Source organism: Hibiscus syriacus, unplaced genomic scaffold, assembly GCF_006381635.1.
Source record: "Hibiscus syriacus cultivar Baekdansim isolate YM2019G1 unplaced genomic scaffold, ASM638163v2 tig00110570_pilon, whole genome shotgun sequence".
NCBI lineage: Eukaryota > Viridiplantae > Streptophyta > Magnoliopsida > Malvales > Malvaceae > Hibiscus > Hibiscus syriacus.
Genome location: NW_024062785.1, coordinates 458,933 through 478,780, shown reverse-complemented (window position 1 = coordinate 478,780; position 19,848 = coordinate 458,933). Strand labels below are relative to the sequence as shown.

At 35.0% G+C, this 19,848-nt stretch overlaps 3 protein-coding genes and 1 pseudogene across 3 annotated transcripts; 2 read left to right on the top strand and 2 right to left on the bottom strand.

Moving 5' to 3' along the window:
- Positions 1-955: 955 nt before the first annotated feature.
- LOC120132955 (auxin-responsive protein SAUR36-like) lies at positions 956-1,447 on the bottom strand. Its single transcript, XM_039149629.1, has one exon. It carries the CDS (start codon positions 1,433-1,435, stop codon positions 956-958), a length of 480 nt encoding a protein of 159 aa, XP_039005560.1. The 5' UTR covers positions 1,436-1,447.
- A 2,039-nt stretch (positions 1,448-3,486) lies between these two features.
- On the top strand, positions 3,487-6,396 carry LOC120132911 (annotated as a pseudogene).
- Positions 6,397-10,200: 3,804 nt separating this feature from the next.
- Positions 10,201-10,701, top strand: LOC120132954. The gene is made up of 2 exons (XM_039149627.1): positions 10,201-10,299; positions 10,381-10,701. Exons 1-2 carry the CDS (start codon positions 10,201-10,203, stop codon positions 10,699-10,701), a joined length of 420 nt encoding a protein of 139 aa, XP_039005558.1.
- Positions 10,702-12,262: 1,561 nt separating this feature from the next.
- On the bottom strand, positions 12,263-14,670 carry LOC120132953 (flavin-containing monooxygenase FMO GS-OX-like 3). The gene is made up of 5 exons (XM_039149626.1): positions 14,446-14,670; positions 12,924-13,034; positions 12,737-12,801; positions 12,501-12,636; positions 12,263-12,424 (listed from the first exon to the last, which is right to left on the bottom strand). The coding sequence occupies exons 1-5, from the start codon at positions 14,668-14,670 to the stop codon at positions 12,263-12,265; spliced, it is 699 nt and encodes a 232-aa protein (XP_039005557.1).
- Between the last annotated feature and the right edge of the window lie 5,178 nt (positions 14,671-19,848).

Here is a 19,848-nt window from a genome sequence, read left to right as displayed (position 1 = left end):
CATTACCTGATATTTATAGTTTGCAAGTTGCATAAATCACACACAGCATCTCTAAACCTGTATTTTTTTCAGGTTAAGGTACCTCAAATACATTGGCTAAAATAGTTAAATTAATAAAATTCAGTAGCTAAAAAGATCATTCAGCAAATAAGAAAATCAGACTGTTGTAGACAATATGCCCAAGCCCAATTAATAATTTCCCCTTTGTGTGTGTGTGTTTAGGTGGGGTGAATGAATCGAAACAGAAAAAGAAACAAAATTTAAAAATACATTTAGTACTTAAACTATCATTTTTATTTCGTTTTAGTAATTAAATTTTTAATTTTTTTCAAAACTATACATAACATTTAGTTTTTGTTTTATTTAGTACCCACCGTTAAAATCTTAACGCGTTCTAGTGCCTAAACTTTAAAAAAAAATCAAAACCTAACGTTAAATTTTGAATAAGGTACTAAAATGAAACAAAAACTAAACTTTAGATATGGTTTTGAAAAATTGAAAGTTTAGGTACTAAACATGTTATTTACCCAAAAAATTTGACATGAGGAAGGGATTAGAATGGGTGAAACTCTATCTTTTTCCCTCTTATGCTATCCTCCTTTTTATATTTTTGTAGTTCCAAGTTGAGTGCTTTAGGTAGGGAGATTCTGAAAGAGGAGTGGAAGGTTTGTGAGTGGAATCTTTGCACTATTTAGGGTTGGGCCATGGTTATACCAATATTCCCTCTACCGCTTTATTCCTCGGCCGATAATGCTGCTTTTAAGCCAAATCATACGCTGCTTATTCCAATCAAAAGTGGAAGATGATGGCTTGGCTTCTGGAAATGTGCCTCATAATGGAATATAAACACACTACAAATATAATTATTCAATTATAACATCGTTATCGAATCATTGACCAGAATTAATTATCGTCGTTATCAAATATTCAAAATATCACCACCGGCGGCATCCTCTCAAAGGTGGCGCTTCCACGACATTTTCCATCTTCCGGTTCTGGCTGCGATCCGGGTTCGGACCCTCTCAAACTCCGAGAATCCGCAGGGAATCGTGATTCCACCTTGCTGGCTAAATCCATACTCCTCTTCGGCTCCTCGCAAGAGCTCGCCGAACAAAGGGTGGTTAAAGTAAATAACCGGCACCAAAACTCTATGAAAGTCGCCGCCTTTTTTACCAAGGTAGACGGCCAAGCGTCCTTTCTGGACTTCCTCTTTGACGGGGACGTAACCCGACCCGGGTTTCACTGAGCAGAGAGATTTGGCTGCTTGTGTCAAGCGGCGACCCCAAGTAATAAGCTTGGAGAAAGGGTTTGAGTTGCAAAACGATCCTGGCTGAGTCAAGGGACGACATCCACGTGGACACCGAGATTTCCCGATGAACCGTCCGGAGATTCGGACCAGCTTCTTCCCAATCTTGAAGCCTCTTATCTTCCTCATGGATAACGTAAAACAAAAGGAGGGATTTTTTTCCTTTGTATGTATGTGTTTATGAATAAAGCTAAAAGGACTTGGTTACAGCAAAGAAAAAGAGGTTCGTGAAAAGGGCCAAGGATCGGCGATGGACATGGTAAGGCGTAAGGCAAACTTCGGAAAGAGACGTTGGTATATTAGACATTCTTATTCCACTCTACAACGGAGTTCTTCATTAGAGACGAAATCTATATGAAAAAACTAACCTTTTTGGCCTTCTTTTTGGCAGCTCTGAAGATTTAAACTCATAATCTTAGGTAGATGTATGTGGAGTGAACGGGGAGAGATGGCCTTGTTTTATAAATAGAAAGCGAATCACTGAAAACTCGGCAGCTTAAAACGAAAACGGGAATGTGAAAAGGTAGTCAACGGAAGGACGAAATACAGTTCGAAGTGGGCGTCAGTGTCAAATTTCACGCGTAATAAACTAAGGGTAAACTACATCACTAAAGTTTGATAATACTTACATTTTAGCCACTTAAGTTTAAACAATTATATTATGATCATTAAAATCATCGATTTATCACAAAATTATCATTCCATCGTTAACTCTCTAGTTCAAATGATGATATGGCATGTTAATAAAAATGATTAGTATCAAATTTAGCCCCCAAATGATAACTAGGACATCGATGTTGTCCTTAAACTACCACTCTCTCTTCCTCCATAACATTGTTATGGGGTTGTCATTTCTATCTGAGACTCCTCCGCCCATGAAATTTTCGTCCCGCCACGATCATGATAGAATCACAACACAGTGAAGAATAATATTTAGACTAAGGACCGACCTAGCTACACTCATTCTTTCCATGACAACACACACTAATTACTTGAACTACAAACACAAATGTCCCCACCTTCTTCATTCACCAACGCATCATACACACCTAACCAAACCTCCACTCTATCAAGAAACAAAAACATTCACGGAGACGTTGAGTTTTTTGGAGCAACATCAGGGACGAGCCTTCTACTAGAATTTGTCAAGTACATATTACATACGATTATTTCCCTAGAATCATATAGAAACAAGAAAAGAATCCAGAGCCTCTTAAATTGATTGTATAATCCCTAGTGGCATGTCAGCAGTCTATGCATCTGTCAGCGATGAGCATAAAAATAGAAACAGTTGGAAAGGAAATGATTGATGGTTGAGATGATTGTACGAGTCTAGCAGAATCTTTCTCTGTAACAACAAAATGTGTCAACTGAGATCACCAGAAGGAGAAGGACATAAAGAAACAGATGTATGAAAGCTATGAGGGTAGACATGGTGTCACCTGCATGAATGGAAATGAGAAAAGGGATTTGTTGGACCTACTTCTTATCCCGAATAGCTATTATTCACATGTAAATTTGGTTCATTCGCATAAATTAACAGTGGTTGGCTGGCTTCTTGCTTCATTTCTATGGCAGTATGCTGCACTGGATTGTGTTGAATGTCTTTCCTGTTGACAATGAAAACATAAATCAAACCCCCATTTGATTTGGAGTAGTGCGAATGACATTTTAAAGACTAATAATTTAAGGACGAAAATGATATTTTAGCTGTAGTTCGGGGGTCAAATTAGATATGATAAAGCTAGGCAGATATGTAATAGGGTAAACTATACCACTGACCACTCAACTAGTTAGCTCTTTTACTTTTACTATCAATCTTTCGATTTTATCGTTCAGACTACCTAACTATTTAATTGTTATGAATCAAACCACTTGTTGTTTATATTTAACGGAAGTACTGATGTGGCCGTTAATAAAATTGATATAATTATACATTTGATCATTAATATTTATACATTATATCAATTTAATCCTAATTTAAATTTAATTTAATAAATTAAGCCTTCAATTAGAATATGACATGTGTCACAACGTGATTTAAAATTTTAAATATTTATTTTAGTTTAATTAATCAAATAAGGTTACTTAGTAACTGTAATAACTGAACCCATCTCCTCATAAGAACTCAACGCCGGAATTGAAGAGCGAGGACTCCAATTTGAACTACCGAGATCCAAATGACGGATCCGAACTTGGATCTATAAGAATCGGGTTGGGAGGAACTGAGGAAAGAAGCTCGAAAAATCGAAGGCGATCTCGATGTCAAACTCTCTTCTCATGCTAAGCTCGGTGCTAGGTTCACCCCAGTAGGTTTGCTCCTTTTCATCCTTTTTTTATTGTTGTTTTCTGGAATCTGTGTTGCTTTTTGAGTTTTTTTTTTTCGGTAGATTACTGAAATTAGGAACAAATCTGTTGAAGAATTGAGCATATTCTATTTTAGGAATCCAAAGCCTAAGGAATCTGGTGATCTTTCGTTTTTTCTTGTTCTTTGTGATAATATTTACTTACATTTAGGTTATGTAGATACTGGGTCGCGACCGATCGGATCAAGCAGATCATGGAAGTCTATGGAAATTGAAATTCAACCATTGCTTCAGAAACTGCTGGACATAAATGATGCAATGAGTAGATGTGCTGCATCTTCTGCACCGACTAGTTCGGAAACCCAGAAACTTGCTTGGCATAGAGGCATTCTACATGAGTTTACTCAGGTTTAATCCGCTCACTCTGCTTTATACTCTTGTTTTCTTAATTCAGATATTCATGTTTAGTTATCAGATATTAAGAGCCCTAAAGGAATATGAGGATTTCATTACATCTTTTCCTACATTGCATCTGATAAGGAACTGTTAGTGTATTATAGCAGTCATGTTTCTTCTTGGACTTACCTGCATTTGTTAAAAGCATGTTTATTGGACACGGGTTTAAAGTTTAAATTGATCATCTTACAAACACATTTCACCATGAAGCTGCTTAATATAAGTTAATGTACCCATTTTCCTTGGAATTACCCGGTTAAAATATTGTTTCTACTTTGTATGTACAAACCAAGCCCCCAGAATGCATTCATTCACTCTCAATTTCTGAAGAGCAACGGCTTCCTCGCTTATATATTTATGCTGCTACATGCCAAACCCTATGGTTTCTTTAGTTACTTCATTTACCACTCTGGTTCCTTGCATTGCAGATTAATGTATTCATGTTCCATGAAATAACGCAGTTACTGCTTTTGGACATTTGTTATTTGGATAAGTTGATTAATAATCTATAGGTTTGAAGTAATGGTATAATTTTTTGTTTTAAGGAATTCAGAAGAATCAATGGAAATACAAACTCAATGAGGGAACATGCAGAGCTTCTGAGTTCTGTCAGGGAAGATATCAATGAGTCTAAGGTAGTCATATTCTTAAATTTGTTGCTCTAATTTCCCATACCATTGTTTCCGGAAAATAACTATAACTGCCTTCATGTAGGCATCTGGGAGCATGTCACCAAGAATGCAATTACTCAGAGAGCGAGCTGCCATCCATGGGAGCATAGCTCATGTAAGATTTAATTATTTTTAATCTGTGCATATCTTGGTTCATTCTTTGTTTTCAGAATCTTCCTCTTCTGTGTCTTGTCATTAACAATTACTTGACTGCTTGAAGAGGAAATATATGCTACACACATACACATAACAGATTAAAGGAATGAATCTATTGCTCAGAAGGTAAAACCTTAAACTAGTGGTTTGGTATGTAAAATCTCAATGCCAAAATTACCAGTCTCAACTCTCAAGTATGATGGCTAAAAATATAAAAGCTCTCTAGTCTCTTTTGTTTCTAATCTTCGATTCCTAATCTCAATTACCAAAAGCTAGCTAAAGCACAAAATTACGTAAATAGAGAATCAAGCCCATAGAAATAAAAGTAACCCCAAATAACAAAATTGCCTTCATTTTGATGATGAGCTTCCATCATTTTGGTTCTGGTTACTTACTGATGCAGACCCTTTTATCTCTTGATTGTCACCCCTAAGTCCAAATGTCTTCGTAATTTCTTTCAAGGAGTAGAAGGAACTACTTTAAACTTGAAACGCCATGCAAACTTGTGAATGTTGATTCTTCTTAGAGCTGTTACCTTCTATGATTAGCGGCAAAACCATGGGTTTTGCATTATCTGTATTTTGGCTCAAGTGAACATACTATGTGACTAAGTTATTATCCACCCAAAAAGGAAACTTTAGTAGTTGGTCTGGGAGAGGGGATGGTGAACTCAATTGATGTCCAAAACTGATTGTAAAAAGATATGCCAACAAGAATTTTTTGTAACCTCTCTTTCTAATGCATACAAAAAACATGTGCATGCTTGCACAGACACACACAAATATCTGTCTATATTCACACACATATTTTTCTAGCTCTGCCGACAGGTATTTCAGGAATCTTAAAAATGCTTTAGGTTTTTTGCTTGATAAGATTAGTGTGGCATATAGAAAAGTCCTCTACGCTTCCAATTGGTGTCATAAATTTTTTGCTCGATAGCTTTAGCACCATGCAACAAGATAAACTGTAATTTTGTTCTAGCATCCATTTCATTATCAGTATCTTTTTTTCTTATATATAGATGATGTCATTAATCAAGCACAAACGACAAGGGCTGTGTTGGGCTCTCAACGAGCTTTGTTTGGAGATGTTCAAGGGAAAGTAAAAGTTTTAAGTGACAAGTTCCCTGTTATTCGTGGCTTGCTTGGTACTTTACTGTGCATCTTTATTGCCAGAATTTTTTTACACATGTAGCATTATTCTCTATACTAATTAAAAGTCCCCTATTTTCTAGGTTCCATAAGGAGGAGGCGTTCAAGAGACACTCTGCAGTTATTGCTGCTTGTACATTGTTCCTTATTATCTATTGGCTATCGGAGTAACTAGAGACACGAGTTGTTAAAACTCAATGTCGAAAGTGGTAGTGTTTCGCTAAGAGAACTTTGCTTTGTAATTTGTTATAATAGGTCATATTCTCCATGAAGCTAGAGGTACCTTCCTTTTGGTAACCATCAGACAGAAAGTCACAATTTTCTTTCTTCTGCAAATCATATGCATTTGATGTAGTCAACGGGCGGTTCATCGTCACTCTTCATTGTTGAGTCAATTTCACTTATGATCACATAGGGCCTTGTAGGTCAAAAGAAAAAAGAGTGAACTTCATTATTTGAATATATGAGATTCACCGACTGATATCTTTACATTTGAACCTGGAGTTGTAACCATTCTGAGATGAAGATAACTGTTCAGAACTAGATTGCCTCGGTCGGTATAATCTGAGTCCCCGCGCGGGGGGGGGGGGGGGAGTGCTATCCAGCAGAGGTGGATTTTAAGTTTGAAATGAATCACATGGTCATAACAACGGCAGTGCAGGCAAAAACCAAAGAGGAAGTAACCCATGATGTCGAGTTTCGAGGATAAATAAGACACATGGAGATCAGGGTCTTCTGGTTGGTGAAATTTGGGGGTGGTTTTATTTGCAGTCATGGATGAATGAGAAAAAGTAAGTTATATCTAGAAACTTATCTATCACCTTAGCTTACAAGTTGTCTTTCCTAAACGTGCACGATTTCATACGATCTCGTGTTCTTCACTTATTTCACGTGTTGTTGGCATCTTGTTTTGCCTGCCTGGATTTCCTCTAAAAGCCTTAATTTCACTGCTGTCTTTTGTGCAGCTGCTTTCTGGATCTTGTGCAAAGTTTTATTCAATTTCCCTTACTTTTTCATGTTTTATATCCCAACTCATATTTGCCAAAGAAATTAGAAAAAAAATAAATCATTTTTCACTGTCGTTTCTCATATTCAATTTTAAGATCTTTGCATGATTTGAGTTTCAGAAACTGCGAAACCAGACTTCACCCTCGACCTATAATTCAGCTAGGTTCATTCTTTTACCAAATTATTTTCTGATATAAAAGTTTTTGATGGGGGTGGATTAAGTAATAAAATTTTATGGAGTAGTAATTTTTAAAAGGGTTAACTACATGGATGATTATTTATATTTGTATTTTGTTCATTTTTAGTCACTAATTTTAAAAAAAAATAAGATATGATCATTTTTTTATTTAATTAAGATGTGATCACCCGAGTTAACTGTCGTTAATAACAGTTAAATATTTTGATATAATCACACATTTGGTCTCTGTTATTTACACATTTTCTCAGTTTAATCATACTTTTAATAAATTAAAATAAATTTAATCTTCCAATCGAATGATGTCACATGTCATGCCACATAGGAGTGAGCATTCAATCGAGCTGAGTCGAGTCAAAAAATTTTGAATTAATCGAATTGAAAAGTCCTATTTTACAACTCGAATTTGACTTGAAATTTTTTCGAGATAAGTCGAGTTTTTAAAATTCAAGTCAAGTCGAGCCAAATTTTCAAGTTTCTGTTTAAATTTAATTATAAATATTTATAATATTATGATATTATTTGATACCAATTTAATTGATCTTTTATAACTATATACAATACATGTGTATTTCTTCATAATTTTTTTCACACGTGATATACATTTATGATGTATAGTCAAGGGATTCAACTCAAGCTTGAAAATCACTAATTACTTAAAATTTCGAGTTATTAGAGTTGTATTTTACAATTCAATTTGAACTTGAATTTTTTTCGAGTCGAGTTGAGTTTATGAAATTACTAATTGAAGTTAATTCGAGTTGAGTTTTCACGAGTCGAGTCAAGTTTTGCTCACCCCCTAATGTCATGTGTCACTATTCAATTGGAGGACTAATTTTATTTTAATTTAATATATTTATTTTTACCAATTAAAAAGTGACATATGTCACTCTCTAGTTCAAAGAAAACAAAGCAAAGCAAAATGAGATAATATTTTATTTAAAAGCATTTTATTTTTATTTTCATTTAAAAATATATTTTATGTTAAAATTTATTTAAAAGTACGACTAAATTGAGATAATATGTAAATAACATAGATTAATTGTGTGATTATACCAACTTTCACATCACATATTCTATTAATTGTTAACAACAATAACCCGTAATGACCATATTTTAATTAAATAAAAACAAAAGTAAATATATCTTATGTTTTTTAAAATTAGTGTCCAAAAGTTAACAAAACACACACATAAGTGATAATTCATATAATTAACCCTTTTAAAAATATGTATTCAAATATATTATATTTCTTTAAAAATAATACAATTAAGACAATAATTTCATTTGACCAAAAAATAAAATAAATATTATTCTCATAAACAAATAAAAATGATAAAAAAAATATGAAAGTTCTCTATATTTTAAAAAATTAATGTGAGACTAGTATTTTTTTCTTTCAATATGACATTCTAATTTAGAAAATAAATCTAATGTAGCCTTTTGACCAACGCTTTTTGTCATTGACCGATACAATATCGATGTGGCAGTTCACGGTGTTAACGTGACAATCACAAGTGATTGATAACGTGGCAGATAACATGACAAATGAACTAAATTAGTATCTCAAACATGACAAATAGATTGTCACATCAGTACCGTAGACCACCACGTTAGTACTGTAAACTACCAAGTTAGCATCGTAAGTCAAATGAAAAAAAATGTTAGTCAAAGAGTCACATTGATTTACTTTTTGAATTAGAGGGCCACTTTAAGAGAAAAAATAATACAAGAATCACATTGATTTTCTTCAAAAGTACAAGGACCTCTAGTGTCGTTTCACCTAAATTAATCATATACAAAAATGTAGTACATGGATTTAACTCGTATATGTATTTATCATAAAATAGTGAATGTATAGTCCTTGTAAATAATTTCCATGTTTTTTTGACCAGAAACTAGTTGAAATCAAACTCCATTGACATCAGTTAAGCATCCAACAATAATTGAGCAATTTATAAAGAAGCCACGGATTGACCCAAAGACTGCTAGTAGTCTTCATCCACATGTATTAATGAAGATGATGAAGAAAGTTTTAAAAAATGGGTCACTTTCTGAAACCCAGAGCCCCAATCTTGTCATTTTGCAGTTTGCACAAGAGAGAGAAAAAAATCAACCAAAAGGTTAGGTTTTTAAGGGTTTTGGGGGACAATGGCCAGCTCTTTTCCTTTCAGTCAAGACCCTGTAATTAAAAATGCCATTTTTTTTAACTTTTCTATCTTTAGCTTTACACTAGACTAGACTACGATGACGTTCGAGTACACACGAAAAGGAAAACCTGCAGCAGCAGCAGCAGCAACCAGGCGCCGTTTCTCTTCTCTTGAGCTCTCATCTTCTCTCTCATTGCCATAATCGTCAAATGCCCTGGACCAAGATCTCTCTTCTAAGTTCAAACAAGAAAATTACCATGGTAAGTGTACTGTGTTCTCTTTTTACTCGTTTTTAATCTTTGCCGAGAGCTAATGGAATTATGTTTCAATTTTACAGTTGTTTTCTTCTCATGCACCTCGTTGGCTTCATGTTCTTCTTTCTGAGAAATTCTTCAACGCTTGTATAGTCCATGAAGACGCCAAAAAAAAATGAGAAGAACATCTTCTGCTTGGATTGTTGCATCAGTATATGCCCTCACTGCTTTCAACGCCACAGCTCCCACAGGCTCTTACAGGTTTCTGCTCAGAAACGAACATCGCTTTTGTTTTTTGGCTTTCAGTTTGTTAAAAATTCTCTCGTTTTGCAGATAAGAAGATATATATACCATGATTTTATAAGATTGGATGATGCCACAAATTTAATGGACTGTTCCTTTGTTAAAGTAAGTCACCCTTCTTCCTCCTTGTGGAGCTTTGAATTTATGTATTTATTTTCAATTCAAGGTAATTTAATGGCTTTCATTTTCTCTTTGTTTTAGTCATACATAACGAATAGTGCAAAAGTGATATTTATAAACCAAATGCCTCAGGCGAGACAGTTCAGAGGCTCCGGCAATTTCTTCACCATCTGCGACAGATGCCTGCAACACCCTTATCTCTTTTGTTCTCTCTCCTGCAAGGTTCATTTTCTCTCTCTCTTCAATTTTGGTCCTTCTTTGCTGACCATTCAAAAATCATGATTCGACCTTTTTTTGTTGCAGCGGAGTTATTTGTTAAGAACAGAAGATGGGCTGTCCAAGTTCCTGTTCGAGTGCAATTATCTGCCTTTAAATTATTCCGGTTTGGATACACCTGACTCGGTCCTTGAACCGTCTGGTTCGACCAAAACGTCGTCTGGGTGCGGCGGATACGACGAAGTATGGTGTGGGGCACTTACTTCGACCGCTACGACGTCGGAGATCGTGAGGAAGAAAAGGACAAGCTTAACGGTGTGTCGTCGGACGTGTCCTCCGGAATCGGAAGTTCCGGGGAGTTTGATGAACCGGAGAAAAAAAACTCCACAACGAGCTCCACCGTATTGAAAAACTCACTCGTCTATGGAAGAGAGAGCTGAGAGGTGAGTGGAGACTTCGTCATTGTTGGTATTTTAATCTTATTCAATTCCAGGCAATTTACTGATGAAAATTGAAATCTACCCTTGTTTTTGTATTATTACACTCTCCTCTCCGTCTCACGTACCATTGTTCATCCTCTTAAATTCTTTATTTTCCTTCACACCATGGTTTTCAGAATCGGATCGGTTAACGAACTGAACATACTATCAATTTATTGGTTTAATTAGTCGAATCGGTCCGATCGGTCGAAAGAACCAGACGACGTCATAATTATTTAAAAAATTTAATAAAAATACCAAAAATATTTAATAAAATATAATTTTTTATATCACAAGTTATATTTAAAGCAAGTCATAACATATATAAGTTAAAAATTATAAAATTAAGTAAAACAAAATAATTCAAATTAACTACAACATAATATTTAAAGTAAAATATATTAAATAATAAATATAATTATATAACTATAATTAAAAAATAAATTTAGGGTTAAAAAAATCATAATAAAATGATATTGTTTGGTTTAATTTTTTTTAAAAAACAATCCCATATGAGAATAAAATAATCTTACATTGTTAAGAAACATAGAAGCGTATCACAACTAACTTCTATAAATAATAGAGGTAATTTGACATTTAAAATTATAGAGCCTTTTGGTGAGCATTGAGTGAACTATTCTTTCACTTAAATTAAGCTCGAATTTTAGGCTTCATTAAGCTTCTAAATTTTTTTTGAGTTTAAGCCTTTTTAAGTTCAAATTCAAGCATTTTTAAGTTCAAGTTTTAATATTATATTTCGAGTTTGAGTTTGAGTTGAACTTGATAATTTTTAGCTTGTGAGTTTGAGTTGAGTTGAGCTTACTTTTAAAGTTTTCAAGTTCGAGTCGAGCTTAGTAATACTCGAGTTCGACTTGGCTCGTTTAACAAACGACGTTGTTTGGTTTAATTTTTTTTTTTAAAAAAAACCAAAAATCCCGATTTTTCTCGATTTTTTCCGATTTTTAGCCGGTTCGGTTAGAACGGTTCAGCGGTTTAGACCGATTCACTAATAGCGGTTCAACCGATTTAAATTATATCAGACTAAATAACGATTTTCAATTGAATCGATTGAAACGATCGATCTAGTCCGATTTTCAAAACAGAGCTTCACACACACGCGCATATATATATATATATATATATATATATATATATATATATATATATATATATATATATATATGCAGTGTAAAACCAAAGGTACAATGAGCAAACTTGAAAATAGATAAGACCATGAAAGGCCACCCCCGCAAACTTTTGCATATACACATATTCAATTACTATTTATTACTTTTTAATATGTGATTGGTTAATTAGAGGAATCTATTTGTTGTATCCATTTGTCAGCATCGCATGCATCCCTATAGTTTTCATCGTAAAGAAATATCTGTTTCAAGATATTGGAGAATAGGGTTATTTCCTTCCACCTTTTGGGGAGCTTTAAGTTCAACTGATCAGCAAGCCAAGTTACATATTCAGCCTCGTCCTTCTCAAGGCTGAGTATGATGCTTGGGCAATTCAGTGTTCTCCATCTGCCTGTAAAGTTGTTCGACCGAAGATGCCATGTCTTTTTGGGACGGCAGCTCCAACGTACCTGACAAAACTTTTGCCACCCATTTCGCTTGTAATTCCATCACTTTAAAGATCACCACCTGATTGTGTAAATATGGAACTCGGTTTTATTAATCAGTTAATGTATTCAATACTTTGGGTAAGCAAAAAGGTTACCCTGTAAATTAGTCCCACGAAAGAAAGCCAAGGGGCTAAAGTGGGCGGGAAAACGTGTTTATACAGAGGTCCAACACGGTTGTCATCTACAGTAACTATCCCGTTTGACTTGAGAAATGGATAATGGTATTTATACCTGTAATAAAAAAGGTTCTTCCTCACATGATTGGAAAAAGGGTTTTAAATCTATAAAAAAAAGGTATCTTTAAGACATACCCGGTGCAATGAATAAGGACATCTGCATCAACGATTGTTCCATCTTGAAATTCTCTACATTACCATCTTTATACGCACATTCAATCTGCAGAAAAAAAATAAGTCTATATATCTGGAAAAAAGTTGAGCAGCTTAATAATTTTAAATTAATGGATGAAATTTATAACAAACCATTGTATGCTACCATGCATTATCATAATTGTCCACCTTTAACAACTTAAAAGGTGTTCTAACAGCCATGTGAACTTGTTTTGCAAGAGGAGAGATCTCTTTCAAAATGTCGACGGCACTTGGTCCGTTCCCAATGAGCACCACTAGCTGTCAGCAAAAAATAACCCAGAATCATTGTAGTAATTGTGTTGCCGGGGTTCAGATGTTTGGTTTGATGATAATTGAAGACCTATTATCATGTTTGCAGAATATTCATGTAGTGAGTGTCGAAACGATTTTTCCCTCAAAAGGTAAAAAAAGGTGAGATTTTAAAAACCACATTAATTTTTAATTTATCTCTTTCAATTGATTTTTAATTTAAAAACAAATGCGATTTAAAAACCTTTCGTTTCGGAAAAAAAAATCGGATTTCCTTTATGATCGAAAAAATACAGTTCAAAGAGTCGCCACCAATCTTTAATTAGGGTGTGATTGGGCACCCAAAAATGTTTGTTATTTTAAATAAAAATTAATTTTAATTAAAACAACAAATTGAGGTCTAAGTTACCAAAATCCGAGTTCGGGAGTCGATTACGTGTGGGGAAGGATTAGCACCCCCACAACGCCCTAAAACGGTACCTAGTCGATTAATTAATGTATTTGCAATGAACTTTACAAATTCTAATTTAGTTTGATTTTTGATCCCATAAAACAAAGAAAATTTAAAACATTCAAAAGCACTCAAACAAATTAAATTAAAATTATCAAGTCATTTTAGAAAGATAAATAATGTTTGATTATTTACAAGTATCGAGACCAAATCTTAAAGATATAACAACCTTTTCTCGATAAATTTAAATAAACGAACATTTCCTTTTCTTTCGTTCCCAAATTTTAGGTGATGAATCAATTTCTTGTTTCACTTTTGGGATACACTTTTAATTTAAAATGGTCAAAACGACCCTCTAATCAGTTAAGACAGGCCACTCAAGACAATTTTAAATTAAAAAGGTATTACCCTTAGTCCGATTATGTAATATGTCGAGTTATGCAAATGAGGTTACCATGCAATTCTTGTAAAAATGTCATATGATCATATATAAATTAAAGATTACACAAAGAGCTATCATGCAGAGTAACAAATTCATACAAAAATTATATACACCTATTAATAATATATAAGTTAAACACATGTAATATAGGATACATAGAAATAGGGTAAAATATAATAGCTAAAGCATATTCAATATAAATATGTATATAATACTTACGAACAATTGTTCAAATAAAAACATGCATTACATAATAATTAAAACATATTCAATGTAAACACATATAACACTAACTAACTAAAGTTCAAATAATATAAAAAACACGACTCCGTAATTTAAACGTTAAAACATGTAATTTCTGAGGGACTGAAATTCTGATTTTACTAAACAAATTTGATGGACAAAAATTAATTATCCCAAAAATTTTCACATAGAATCTAATTAACTAAAATAAACCTAAATCTAATCCTAATTGAACAAATCTGGCGCCTCTCACTTCTCTATAATCTCTCCCTGCCTCCTTGAACCTTTAAGTTAATGCTCTTGATTTTGTCGTCTGGGTTAGGGAAAGAAGGAACAGTGGCCAAGAGATCAACCGATACTTGCCCACAGCCTAGAACGATGTGACGTTGGAGGAGAGGTGGAAGCAATTTGGATGATATTTGGGGTCTGGTCAAGCGAGACAAAGGCACTGAAGAGAGAGATATGGCATTGGGGAATGGTGAGAGTGAGGAAAGCATGGAAAATGGCATTAACTACCCCCACGATGAAATTCTACCCCTTTCGTTTGTGCCTCCCCCTATGTTTTTTCTTTGCGCAGGTCTCCCCTCTCCGGTGCTACGACCCCGATTACTAAGGTAACTCGAAGCCCCTCTTACTTTCAATTTCTCTTTTGTTACAATGAAACACGACAAAGATTTTTTTTTTAAAAAAAGAAAAGCTTTCTTGAATCTTTGTTTTGTATTTGCTTCGCTTACTCAAAAATGGATAACCCACCTTCTTTGGCCTTCGACTAGAACCCTAATAGCTATCTTTCATTTACTCCGACTACATATACCCAAAGGTAAACTCAAAATCGCTCATTTCTATTTAAAGTTTCACACTTATTTCAAAAGCTATTAAAACAAAAATGTAAAATGTAATTATAAATAATCATGGGAAGGAAATCTTACAAGAGTTGAACTTCTAATTTGCTAGTTGTTTACACACTCTTTTATAGTTGCTTTGTTTTGAAAAACGAACAATTTCCTTGTGCTTTTGTTCTTGTGTTCCTCTGCCTTTGGTCTCTGTCTTTTTTAATCCAAAAAAAAAATCGATTCCTCCTCCCCTATGTAAAATTCTTTGATGTCTCTCCATTTTTTTTGTTTTCAGTCCGGAGTCCCCTGTTTACAATGCTTCTTTCCTTTTAATTCTATGGCAGTTAATTCTGATAAAAACTAACCCTCCACGTTTTTTTTTGTTTTTAACTCCCAAAAACTGCTTTCATTTGCCCATGATATAGGCCCCCAGACAAATTAAGCATCTACAGCTGCCCCTCTTTGCTCATTGTTGTGCAACGAGAATAGAGCAAAGATCAATAGATGATCAAGTTTGTCCGGCCATTAGAACTTCAGAAGATTAATCCGCTTCTCTGCTATTTCAGGATAAGCGAGACTTGAAAAGATCTTCAAATGGCGGGTATGCTCCCTATTCTTTCAGGGAGTATAAGACTCAAACAATCTTCGGCAAACGTGTCTGCTCCCTATTCAGTCAGGGAGTATAAGACTTGAACAATCTTCAATAAAACGGGTCCGCTCTCTATTCCTTCAGAGAGTATAGAACTCGGAAAATCTTCAATAAACGGGTCCGCTCCCTATTCGTTCAGGGAGTATAGAACTCGAACAATCTTAATAAAACGTGTCCGCTCTCTATTCCTTCAGAGAGTATAGAACTCGAACAATCTTCAACGAACTTGTCCGCTCCCTATTCCTTCAGAGAGTATAGGACTCAATCTTCAACGAACTTGTCCGCTCCCTATTCCTTCAGAGAGTATAGGAATCAATCTTCAACGAACTTGTCCGCTCCCTATTCCTTCAGAGAGTATAGGACTCAATCTTCAACAAACGAGTTTGCTTCACTACTCTTTCGTGAAGGCTTATAGATTTAATTGCTTCACTGCTCTTTCGTGAAGGCTTAAAATTTACTTATTTTGAAGGTCAAACTTGTCTGAAATCCATTGGATATTTGATTCTGCTTTGACTCAATTTTCGTATGAACATCATTCTTGTCAAAATCTCAAGACTAGTTATCTTCATCTCGATGCTTCAATATCTTCAATCTTCAACTATCATTGGGAAACCTGCAAATGCTTAAGTCATCATGCAATTATGAGTGTCATGATCCTATTCATGCCTAAATGTATGCAAATATGCAATTTGATGCACTTTCTTCTTCGAAGGAACTCTATCTCCTTTGATCTCGATGGAACTCGGCTTCATCTTGGGCACAGAACGTTTGACCAGTTCACCCCAGTTGACAATCTCAATTCCATATCTCTCGCCTTAACATGACCTTGGCTCATTTCTTTCTTGAAACCCGCCAGTATCTATGATCAACTTCTCGACAAACAACAATCTCTTAGGGTCATCTTTTAATGGCTGAAATTTCCTACGAACTTCAAGATTTCATTTTCCCGTAACCACACAAGCTTACATGTTAAAACCATCATCAGCTTCAGAATACCTGCATTTTCCAAAACCTTTTGCACAATAATACAAAATGATCTCATGTACTTCAAGTTAAGCTATATGTTTTAACCTTTCAAAATAAGATGTTTACAAGAGGGAAACGAACAAGGAAAGACATCTATTTATTTATATAAATGTCTAGAATTTTCAGGTAACTACATGGAAAACTTTTAACTGGAAACAATAAAAGAACAAAAGAGTAGGCGTCTTCAAATATCAATAATGCAAATGCTTTTGAACTGGCACGCCGTTAGAATGTCTCGAGTGTAGCTTCTGTCAAAAAGATCTCCAAAATTGTGATGCTTAAGAGTATGAAGCTGATTCTAAACTCCCAGATCTCTATCATTGGATTCCCTAAACCAGTATTGAATCTCATGTGCATTCAATTTCTCTTGGTTATTTCAATCGAGACTCATTAATCTTTAGTCTCATCCCTGATCACCAACTGTCATTGTTACTATCCATATCAGGAGTTCTTTCCACTTCCAAAATTGATTTAGAACCTCCACCATGCACGAATTCTGAATTTCAAATTCAACTCAAGTCGCCCTTTGCGGGTTTTCAACTTGAGACCTCATTTGGTTCCAAGACGCCTTTTTCGGGTTTTCATCTTGAACCCTCCTTTTATTTCTTTTTTTTTCATTTTTCTCTTTTTTCATTTTTCATTTTTTCTTCCCTTTTCCATTTTTTATTCTTTTTTTCTTTCCGTTTTTTCCATCATTTTTCATTTTTCTCATTTTTTCTCTTTTATTTCTTCTTCAAGCGAAATATCTCTTAACATCGTCGGAATTCACTGGATATGGTAATTCTGATCCGTCCATTTCAGTTAGGACTATAGCTCCCCCAGAAAAGGCCTTCTTGACAATATAAGGTCCTTCCCAATTAGGCATCCATTTTCCTCTGAAATCCTTCTGAATAGGCAAAATCCTTTTAAGCACCAAATCTCCCCCATAGAATTCTCGAAGGCGAACTTTCTTACCATATGCCCGTATCATACGTTTTTGGTACATCTGACCATGACAAATAGCTTTCAATCTCTTTTCTTTAATCAAATTCAACTGGTCATACCTAGCTTGGACCCATTCTGCCTCATTGAGCTTTACCTCTGACAAAATCCGAAGTGATGGAATTTCCACCTCAATAGGTAAAACAACTTCCATCCCATATACTAGAGAAAATTGAGTTGCCCCAGTTGACGTTCGTACAGAAGTTCGATAGGCAAACATAGCAAATGGCAACTTCTCATGCCAATCTTTATAAGTCTCAGTCATCTTCTCTATGAGCCTTTTGATGTTCTTATTGGTCGCCTCTATTGCCCCATTCATCTTTGGGCGATAAGTGGTGGAATTATGATACTTTATTCTGAACTGTTTACAGACCGAGTCCATCATCTTATTGTTTAAATTCAACGCATTATCGGAGATAATCCTCTCTGGTAAACCATATCTACAAATGATCTCATTCTTTAAGAATTTGCATATTGTAGACTGGGTAACATTTGCGTAAGAAGCTGCTTCTACCCACTTGGTGAAATAATATATGGCTACCAGAATGAAGCGATGACCATTTGAAGCTTTGGGCGAAATTTGTCCAATAACATCCATGCCCCACATTGAGAATGGCCACGGAGCTGTCATTACATGCAACGGATGAGGAGGAGTATGTATTCTCTCTCCATAAATCTGACACTTGTGACATTTTCGGGCATAATTGATACAGTCTGTTTCCATAGCTGACCAATAATACCCAAATCTCATAATCTGCCTAGCCATAGCATGCCCATTAGCATGGGTACCACATATTCCCTCATGCACTTCTTCAAGAATCAATTTGGCTTCTTTCGCGTCCACACATCTTAACAATACCTGATCCAGACTTTTCTTGTATAGAGTCTCACCATCAAGCACATACCCTGATGTCATTCTTCTAATGGTTCTCTTATCATTCTCAGTGACCTGTTCTAGATAACTCTGATACCTTATATATTGCAAGATATCATAATACCAGGGGTTTCCATCTTCTTCCTCTTCAATATTAAAACAATGGGCTGGATACTCATAAGCCTTCATTTCAATGGGTATCATATTTGAATGCTCACTCATTTTAAACGCTGCTGCCAGTGTAGCTAAGGCATCTGCCATTTGATTCTCTTCTCTGGGGAGGTAATTGAAAGTTACTTCTTCAAATTCTTCAACAAGTTCCATAACTAACTTACGGTATTCTACAAGCTTAGGATCTTTTGTCTCCCATTCTCCCTTGAGTTGGTATATTACCAAAGCTGAATCCCCATACACCTTGAGCATTTTTATTTTGCGTTCAACAGCAGCTCTAAGACCCAGAACACAAGCTTCATACTCGGCCATATTGTTAGTACAATCAAAATTAAGCTGACTGGTGAAAGGATAATGCTCTCCCTCTGGTGAGACCAAAATTGCCCCGATTCCATGTCCCATGGCATTTGAAGCACCATCAAAGTTCAACTTCCAATATTTGCTAGTGGATGCAACTGCTTCTTCTACCGAAATAGCCATTAAATCTTCATCTGGGAAATCAAAGCTCAACGACTCATATTCTTGCGAAGCCATGCTTGCAATGAATTCTGCTATAGCACTTTCTTTAATTGCCGTCTGGTTTACATACTGGATGTCAAACTCGGACAATAAGATCTGCCAACGAGCTAATCTTCCAGATAATGCAGACACACCCATTAGATATTTCAAGGGATCAAGCTTGGATATAAGCCAAGTAGTATGATACAACAATATATTGCCTAAGCCTTCGGGTAGCCCATACTAGAGCGCAACACAACTTTTCAATGGGTGAGTATCTTGTCTCACATTCAGTGAACTTCTTGCTGAGATAATAAATAGCCCTTTCTTTCTTCTCAGTTTGGTCACGTTGCCCCAGCACACACCCCATTAAATTTTCATAAAACGACAAATACAAAATCAATGGTTTGCCTGAGATAGGTGGCGCCAAGATTGGAGTATAATTTTATTATTATAAATTTAAAGATAATTTCAGAGATTATGCTATAAGTCTTAAGAATTTAAAGATATCACTTGCATTTTAAGCAAATATTAGGATATAAAGTCAATTAATCCTTTATTTTGTTATGTTTCTTAGTGGATGTGTTTATTTTATGTTTTGTTGTTTGTGTAATTTGTGAGGTTGTTGCCAAGAGGATATGAGCGGGTATAGGTA